Source organism: Micropterus salmoides, unplaced genomic scaffold (assembly GCF_014851395.1).
Source record: "Micropterus salmoides isolate LMB-PRFRI ecotype aquatic unplaced genomic scaffold, ASM1485139v1 Ms_hic_scaffold_11, whole genome shotgun sequence".
NCBI classification, from domain to species: Eukaryota; Metazoa; Chordata; class Actinopteri; order Centrarchiformes; family Centrarchidae; genus Micropterus; species Micropterus salmoides.
Window position 1 is genome coordinate 28,229,116 of NW_024040152.1, and position 9,235 is coordinate 28,238,350.

Below are 9,235 nucleotides of genomic sequence, written 5' to 3' on the forward strand. Positions count from 1 at the left end.
ACCAATGCTTTCTTTAGTCATTACATAACATCTATTACAAATGAAAGGAAAAAGCTGATTAAGTCTAAATGAACTAACACTTTGCCATGATTACTCCATTTCCCCTTCTGCCATATAGTGATTTATCTTATATTACATAACAATGACCCCTCAGTTCATAAGGCATCAGACAAATGAGTCATCAAATGCTGTAATTCCCACACTAGTCTGGATGCTAGATTAAAAATGAGTGGGCTGCAATGGTTAAGTGAAACCAGCTGAGAACACACCAGTCTTGTAAAAATGTAGTGTATTTGATTTTCAAGCCTTTTGGGACAATTGTTCCAAATTCATCCAAATAGCCTGTTACTTTTCTGAAGACTGATGACGTGCATATTCCCATTTTTGAAAGTGGGTCAATCTCTGAGAGGCTTTGACAGACAGGCGCTGTCCCCAGACAGATGGGACTGACATCACTGTGATGGCGGGGGTGTCAGATGAGTGATCACAACAGTCTGTCAAGCCAGATTAAATTAACATTATAATGTTGTGAGATATATGTTGTGAAATATTTACTAATTACCACTAAACATTATAGCTGAGGTTAATGGGAATGTCATAGGTTTGCAGGTGGTTGGTCGTGAAGTTTTAAATATTACCCAATGATGACGCTAGAGGAAAAGTCAGGATCCCAAAGTAATTACAATTCATTCTGAGGGAACCACAAATGTGTGTACCAATTCAGTGGCCTTTGCCCTCTCTAGAAGCACACCGCTAGCACAGCTAACAAACAGTCCAAACCCATCTGTTGTGCCCATAGAAAGACTTAGTAATCATTATGTCATCTATTTGTAATGATGTCACTTCAGATAATGTTTCCCAAGTTACACATCAGGCAGCAGACTCATGAGTGAAGTTATTCACCTCTAGAAGTATGAATCAAATCATTTTATTAAAAACCTGTATAGGACTAATACAGCAGGAATACAACCTGCCAAACCCTCCGGACTGATTGAACTTGTGGACTCGTTTGTGCTCAGCCATAACAGCTATAATATTGTGAAGTCGTACACATCAATGAGAAGAAGAAAGAAAAATGGGTGACAGACAAGGAGTTCTCGGTGATTCATTTTTGGAAAACTTAAATGTGCAAAATGACAAAACAGAACAACATGCAGCTTTTTCTGAATGAAAAGGAAAGGTGGGCAAAGAGCATTTCCAAAGAAAGCACAAATCCACAGTTTGCTGCATTCCCTTAAAATAAACACCTGCTTTGAATTAAACTCTTCAACCTGATCATGCACTAATTAGTCATTTTATCATTTAAGTTTGAACAGAATCACCACCACAGAGTGTTGATAAATCATATTGACCTGGTATTTCTTTAGAAGCATCACATAGCTTACAAAGCTTTTCCAAATGTAACATTCAGTATAGAAATTTGCTGCACTCACCTCCACCCAAGTCATTGACCAGAAACATATTGTATCATGTCTGAACATTTTGACTTATAAAAGGGCTTTTTTCCTCCACCTGCCAATGTTTCCATGACAACCGCTTGCCTATTGGCACAGGCACCAATTTTTCCAACACTGACTGGTAATTTCATTATGACGACGCATAACAGGATGTTCAGAAGTCAAACAGTTTCTTTCAACTGTGAAGCCTTACATTTTCATATGAGAAAAGAAGCAAGAATGTATTTTTAATTTTCTTATAAGGTAACCGGCCTGAGATTACACTGACGGTGATCCATGTTTTACAGCGTCTGTGCAGTGAGCGTATCAACTATTTAAGAGCAAAATTAAAATAAACTAAAATATCAAGGCCGTGATCACTGGATATTTTTCTTCAATATCAAACTCTGGGGAGGAGAATGAATGGCAGATCAGTAGCCATGAGATTACCATAGGAACCCACAGCTAACATTTATAGTTGGCTACAGTAGGCTAGATTCTAGTCTATGGTCATTTATCCATACTCGTATTGAAAATCTTCAGCCTTCACTTTAATGCAGATTTCCAGTGTAGTAAGGGCTGCACAGCACAGGGAGATAATGTGAAATATCGAGAAATATTCATTAGAAAACAAATCTGTTTTCAGACAATGAAAGACATAAATATAAAAACACTAATCAAGCAAACCAAGGGATGTCTCTGGTGCACACTTAAAATTAATTACACTCTTTTGTCCATCGAGGTTATAAATAAGACAAAGAAAAGGAACTGTACTCCCTATTTGAGTTTCAAAAGGTAGCACAGGTACCTGTTTATTTACAAATGTTCCTGGGAAAAAACAAAATTGAACATTTTTCTACGCTAGCTGACAGAGTTGATCTGAATCTAAATGGCGCCTTCTGATGCAGACTCTAACCTTTAACCTATGATGAACTGGATCGTATAAGCTTTCCCTTGAAGACCAGAATGACTTGAGCACACCAGGTGAGTTTTCTGCCCTCAAGAATGATGCATTTTACACTGCTGCAACTGGAAAACAGACTAAAATGGCTGCTGGTGGAAACACAGTGGAGAGGGAGGACAGTTTGCTAACAGATAAATAGTGCAGGGCGATAATCCTCGTCCATTTGATGACTTTAAAGACCGTAACGAATGATTTAGTGTCTTTGCCCCCCCCCAATCCCTTTGGCTCAAAATTGAGCATTTCTAAAATGTTACGAGAGCTTGACGGCAATCTTCTGCTCCTTCTTCATCATCCTCTGAGCCTCTTTCTCCATCTTCTTCCTCTGCTGCTCCATGGACCGCTTTTCTCTCTCAGCCATCTTCTGTTGTCTGTTAAAGGCAAAAACAAACATAGGATTTTTTCAAGCAATGTCATTACAGCACACAAGCTAGCTGGGACTGGGAAAAACAAAATCTTGTTTCTTGTTCTTATGTGTTGTAATGATGGCATACACTGTCACCTGCTGGCCATCGTGAGAATATACACCCCTCAGGTAGCAAAAAATGAAAGTGAGCTTATGTCATTGTCATCATTAGTAAGGTGACCTGGAAGTCTATTTTAAACGTTCTTTGCATCTTCCTTTCAACAAAATCTTTCCATGAGGAGAAGTCCTGGGTGTTACAATCATCTTACACCGATACTAATACAGTATGTCTGCAGACAGATGAGAGAATCCTCTACAGTTAAAAGGCATCTTTAAGCTTAATAGGTTTCATTTCCTGCTTTGTCTTACATACAAAACACACAACTCACTGTTCCTGTAACTGTTTTATAACTGGCTGGTGCACCTGTGAAGGAATTTAGGGGTACTATGACACAGGTTTCCCTACTTAGAGTCAATTGCTGGACTAAAGTATGCCAAAGGTGACAGCCAGTGACTCTCCAAAACACTAGGTCCAACTCTGTCTCTGCTCTCTGCCCGCTTGATCGACTGAATGACGCAGCTATCGGGACAATGATGCACCGTTATCCGTTTGTTCCGTGACCCAAGGTCGAGATTATCTTTATTTTGTTTCATTACAGCCAGAATGACTGGCTCTATGTAGGAAGTGTTGCATGTGACTTGAACGATGAACAACGGGACTTTAGGTTAACTTAGGTAAGCATAGTGTCTTGATTTGAACTAATATCTAACAGACTCTTTACACATGTACAGAGGGGTAAATAATAACCTTATTTGGACACTTAGTGAATCTTTGTCGGTCTATAAAGGATAAACATCCCCAGAGAGGAAGTATTCTTCAGATTTGGTGTTGGCATTCAATGTGTTCACAAGCTGTACGCTAGCAATCGGCAGGGCTCAATAAACGATGCTGTGTAAGTCTTCATCAGTCTCTGAAACGTCTTCATTACCCCTGAACCTGGCTCAGTTTATTTTCATAACAGCAATTTATGATGAAATGAAAAATCCTGACAAGTGGGTAATAAGGGCACATGTATCTATACCGCTTATAGTGGGGCCCTATGAAATCCCTTTTTTTACCCCTTCAAAAATAAAATGTAATCAATAATAATTAATTTAATGTATAATGCAAATATGCACATAGAAATATTCAAATGTACGTGCAATTATTTATTGGGACAATCAGAAGATAGTACACTGTGGTCATAAAGGGATGGACATGGTCAGCAACAATACTCAGGTAGGCTGACGTTTCTTGGCCCAAAGTGTAGCAAGAAAATATCCCCCACACCATTACACCACCACTAGAAGCCTGAACCGTGGATACAAGGCAGGCTGGAGCCATCCTTTCATGTTTTTTTACACCAAATTCTGACCCTACCATCTGAATGTCGCAGCTAAAATCAAGACTCATCAGACCAGGCAATGTTTTTCCAATCTTCTATTGTCCAGTTTTGGTGAGCCTGTGGGAATTGTAGCCTCAGTTTCCTGTTCTTAGCTGACAGGAGTGGCACCCGGTGTGGTCTTCTGCTGCTGTAGCCCATCTGCTTCAAGGTAATCAAGGTAAAACCCTGATTTTCATAAAATGTATCCACATTTTTGCAGATTCCATGATATTCCGCATTTTACAGTTGACTAGATTTTTATTATCCAATTCCGCGATTCCGACTGTGTTTTTTCTGCATCGTGGAAATGAGAGGGCCCTAATATAGGCGCAGAAGCATTCTTGAAAGATTACCTGAGCACCTCCTCTGCCTCCCAGGCAGCTTCAGACTCGTCCTCCCAGGCATTTGCATCTCCCTGCCAGTTGTCCATTTCACCCAATTCACCCTGTATAAAAAGGAGTTTACAATTATATCCATGCGGATGCTAACTGTGATTACAGCATTGTAAGAGCTATTATTTCTTAGGCCACAACATATTTTACATTATGCTACCTCTTCGCTAGATAATTGTTTTGAATGTTTAGCTTTACCAGAGTTGAACTCTACGAAGGACAATTCATATTTCTTGCATCCCTACTGGTCTCAATTCAATGTCGTGAATTACCCCTTAACTGCAATGGTTGCAATGACAACACAATCTAACGTGCTAGTTAGTGATTCACATTCTACTGTTAAACTGTGTCTATCAACTTCCAAAAAAAGGCTTGATTTACCTGTAAAAACAGTAAAAACTCTGCTTAGTCCTACAATTTTTTTTAAATAACAAAGCTCCTAGATGCGTGAACAACAGAAAATCTGCCAGACGCTTCAGATGATATAAAACTGTAACTCACCGACGGTGGACTGAAGGTCATCATATCCTGAGAGGCTGCCAGTCTGCTGGAGAAACCAGCTGAGCCATCAGGCACCGGGTAGTTCAAAGGCTCCCTTTTCTTCAGCAATATCTGCAACATAGAAACCAGACAGACAGGAGCTGAAGCAACATTACAGGCATAGATTTACTAGTTTTTATATTAAAGTTTGACTACATTCAAGCAAATTTTAATGACATTAAAATTATTACGTTATTAACTATTCAGATGATTTTTCATGTATTGGTTTAACCTGATATTTCAATCAAGGTCTGCAAGTTAATTGTATTATGGTCACACCCATATATTATATAGCAGTGTTTCCCACACATAGGCTTTACTTGGGCGGGCCACCCTGGTAGATTAACAGCCGCCCAAGTAAATTTGCCGACCCATATTAAAATCGTTTTTGATTGCAGCACAGCAAAGCGCCTATTCGCTCCGCACATCTCTCTCTCTCTCGCAAACACAGACAACAGACCCGTCTGTTAATTGAATGGTTGGTATCATAAACACCCTGCACAAATCTGTCCAACACAACGCTGTCAATGTCAGAGACCCATCTTCAAAACGGTTATTAGCAAACATGTAAGCCATTGTGCCGAATTCTGCATGCCTGCCATGAATTGCATACACCTCGCGGAGGTAACGCTCTGTTATACTGAGAAAAGAGGTGGATGCAAATTTCGGCAGGTAGCCTACAACATCCATTTTGCCGAATTATGCATCCACTTATTAAGGTCCTTTTCAGACACTTTGACACACATCTCAAGTAGCCTACTTTTACTAAGTGTAAGAATATGTTAACGATTCTTAACGTTCATAAAATATATGCTGATCATTTATCACTATTGATGAACCCCACAAATAATAGTATAGCATTTAAAAGCATAACTTTAATGCATTTTCATGCAATTCTCAGCAGGCATACAAAATTCGGCATCCCCCCCCCCCTTTTTTAAAGTATGACCATCATTTTAAGAAACTCAGTTTATTCACCTGCTATCAAGTGGTGCATGTGTGGTTTGAAAATTTTTTTATCTTTGTGTTTCCACAGCAGAGATAGAGCAGAGGTGTGCTTTGTCCAGTTTTCCACAAATGCTGAAAGCATGAGGACATTGCTGCTCAAAGTCAGTCAAGACGCTTTCCACCAACTTATTTACACATTGCTGTGTGTGTGTGTGTGTGCGTGTGTATTTAGTGTTACATGTCCCGAAATAGAGCACACGACGCTGCAGTATCTCAGAGGTTATGTCCTCTGGGTTAACTTCCTGGCTTTGAACACTTTCTTAATCCTACAGAAAGCCTATCTGACTCTTTGATTTGCTGGTGAGCTAACAAGATACAAAGATTGCATTAGAGTCGCAGTGTTTTAAAAGATGAGGCAGGTGAATTAACCTGAAACAAAGACCAACTCCGCTAAGATAATATAGGATATAACTTTATTAATCCCCTGTAGGGGACATTTCGTATAACAAATGCATATTTAATGTGGCTATTGTTTGTGCTCTCACCTAAATTGATCACAAGATGTGTCAAAATCTGGGTGGCTTACCCCCTTGGCTAAAGAATTTCCTGGGAGAAACCCTGCATTCCTACAAAGAATAACCCTATTTCTGGTCTTTGTGATAAACTAGGGTAAACACATGAAGAAGTAGTGTCTCTACTGAATATGCAGAAATGAAACAAATACATTTCCCAAAATCTCAGCGCAGTCCTTTATTAAACAAACAACTTTAGACCAGCTTGGTAACACTGGATCAGCTGCAATGTCTGTGGACATACCTTCTGCGTTTTCCTGATGGTGGGAGCCATGTCTTTGAAGTAGTCGGGCTCTTCGTCTAACTCATTGGGTGTAGGGGAAACGTTTCCATTGCCACCTTCAATCTTAATACTCGTAGGGGCCTCTTCATCCCAAGAGCTCCATTCTTCAATCTCTGGCTGTGCAGACAAGACAATAAAATACTATTTGAAGTCAAATTTATGTGTGGAATTCAAGAGCTTAGGTTTGTCAGTTTATTGGTAGAAAATTTTGTGCAATGATTAGTTCTGTAATTTGCTTTGCCAAGCGCTGAACGCCAGGCGTGCAGTTAATGGACGCAATACTGACCTGTTTTGGTACTGATGATGAAAAATCCACTGTTGTCGGGAGCGTTATTTGATCACCACTGAGCTTGCGGCCCCTTCCACTCCTACAGAGCAATACGAGAAAATAACCAGTCAAAGGGAATTCATTAAATGTTGTGAATAGCTGAAACTGATAGAACATCGCTATCAAACACAAATGTCAGATATATTTGGTGTAGAGAGATTGACGTGCTGACAGGGAGTTAAACTCTATCAATGTATTTTACCTCTGGCATAGATGCACATGCCTTAGAACAAGAACAGAAGCACTTCCTGAATCGCTGGATTCCAGTGGTAAATCAGCTAGTTTGTCTTTCACCAAAATATACCACAGTGGGTGGAAGTGGGTATGATGAACAAGCAGTAGAAATCAAATTAATTTAAAAGAAACTGCTATTCAAGTTGTGGACCAGATATGTACAAAAACTAGTATATTCTGTCAATTTCTCCAAGATATGGAGGATTGGCAATAAGGTAAGTAGTGTTGCACTGACAAGCTCTTCATGCAAGAGAATAGTTTGTATATTGGACACTGCATTTGTCTCAAGTGTTCACTTGTGCTCACCTGCATATCAACTTTTTAAAGAAAGAAAGTAAGCTGGCTAGACATGTGCAGATCTTGAAAAGGCGGAACTGAGTGATGGCCATGATGAATCTGAGCTGGTGGGAAAGAAAAGAGAAAATATTAGCATTTACAATGATGGACATGTGTCTTGTTTTGCTCAATAGCACGGGGATGTATAGTGAAGTCTCCAGTAGTCCAATATTTATGCATGAAATTGAGAATAGCTGGCCAAGAGTCAGTCCTCAACAAGAAAAGTGCCATTACTTGCCATCAACTACTCGCATTATTCATAATCTGGAGAGCCATGACACTAGCCTCTTATTTAAATGCTAACGTTAATCTGCTTGTGGGTAAACAGATACACTAGCTAATAGATTGTATGCACATTTTAACAATAAATGCTTTTATAATAATACAATATATTATATAATAATAATGCTTTTGTTAAATGCGCAATTTTCACTACAGAGCATAAAGGATCGAGCTAACTTTAACGATAGATATAAATATTATTACAATTCATGTTCAATCAATATTTATGGTAAATTAACGCTACTAAATTGTTTTCAAGTTAGAATTTTGGACGTCTTAGCTATCATACAAATAGTAACTCACCTTGCAAGTTGTCAATAGACCGTCTGCAGAGCAGCTGCTTTCTTCTCGTATGGCAGAAGGGACAAGTTCATTTATTTGCTAACCGTTGCTTGCTAGCTTAGCCCACAGGAAAACATGATCTTTCTGAATCATTTAATTGTCTTCGTGAGACCACGCGCTGGCAGTGACAAATTATATCGCTGTCATGTCAGAAACACGCATGTAACACTTGTACAGCCCAATGCAGTTTCATGACAAAACTCCTAAATTTGTGTCGTCTCTCATCTCTGTCCCATGGCTGCCATCTTTGAGCTGGGAGGAGCAGGAACAGGGAAGTAACTTACAGCGTGGCCCTGCTGCCTTCAGGTACTGTCGGAATTTGTGGAAACAGCAAAACAGTTTATGGTTATTCCCATAGTAGAGTAATTCCTTGTTGTAAACGTTTGTACATTTTTTATACATATGTATTTATATACCATGTATGGTCTGAGGTAACCTTTCCAACAGGTGAGAAGGTGCGTCAAAACAACCGAGGAACAGATTTGCATTTGCATGGTCACCTCCATGGATGTATTTTCTCCCAGCATTATTCTTTTTTTCAGCAGTACTAATTTTTCTATTGGCGGAATTGACTTCCCCTAAAACATATTGCCATGTCATCACACACATCTGTCAACTGACTGAACAGATGGTAAATTTACTTCTTGGATATAAGAGGTGCAGTGAGGAGAGGACGGGGTGTTGTGTCTGGAGGATGAGATAAGAATAGCTCTAATAAATTAAGAAACACTGGCACCAGTATTTTTTTTTT

The 9,235-nt window shown here is 39.4% G+C and overlaps 1 protein-coding gene across 2 annotated transcripts; it reads right to left on the reverse strand.

Annotated features, from left to right (window-relative positions):
- Window positions 1-890: 890 nt before the first annotated feature.
- ebag9 (estrogen receptor binding site associated antigen 9) lies at window positions 891-8,754 on the reverse strand. 2 transcript variants are annotated; one of them, XM_038712105.1, is made up of 7 exons: window positions 8,446-8,754; window positions 7,831-7,920; window positions 7,249-7,330; window positions 6,924-7,079; window positions 5,121-5,231; window positions 4,581-4,672; window positions 891-2,768 (listed from the first exon to the last, which is right to left on the reverse strand). In XM_038712105.1, the coding sequence occupies exons 2-7, from the start codon at window positions 7,911-7,913 to the stop codon at window positions 2,651-2,653; spliced, it is 642 nt and encodes a 213-aa protein (XP_038568033.1). In that variant the 5' UTR covers window positions 7,914-7,920; window positions 8,446-8,754; the 3' UTR covers window positions 891-2,650. The 2 variants fall into 2 exon arrangements, with proteins under 2 accessions (XP_038568033.1, XP_038568032.1); XM_038712104.1 differs by having other exon boundaries at window positions 7,831-7,925; window positions 8,446-8,753.
- Window positions 8,755-9,235: the final 481 nt, after the last annotated feature.

Excerpts from the sequence above, each read along its gene's own strand:
- ebag9 (XM_038712105.1), bottom strand. The coding sequence starts at position 7,913 with ATGGCCATCACTCAGTTCCGCCTTTTCAAGATCTGCACATGTCTAGCC. Across the intron at positions 7,331-7,830 it reads TTTAAAAAGTTGATATGCAG|GAGTGGAAGGGGCCGCAAGC; the intron begins GTGAGCACAAGT and ends ATTGCTCTGTAG. Across the intron at positions 5,232-6,923 it reads CCATCAGGAAAACGCAGAAG|ATATTGCTGAAGAAAAGGGA; the intron begins GTATGTCCACAG and ends TCTATGTTGCAG.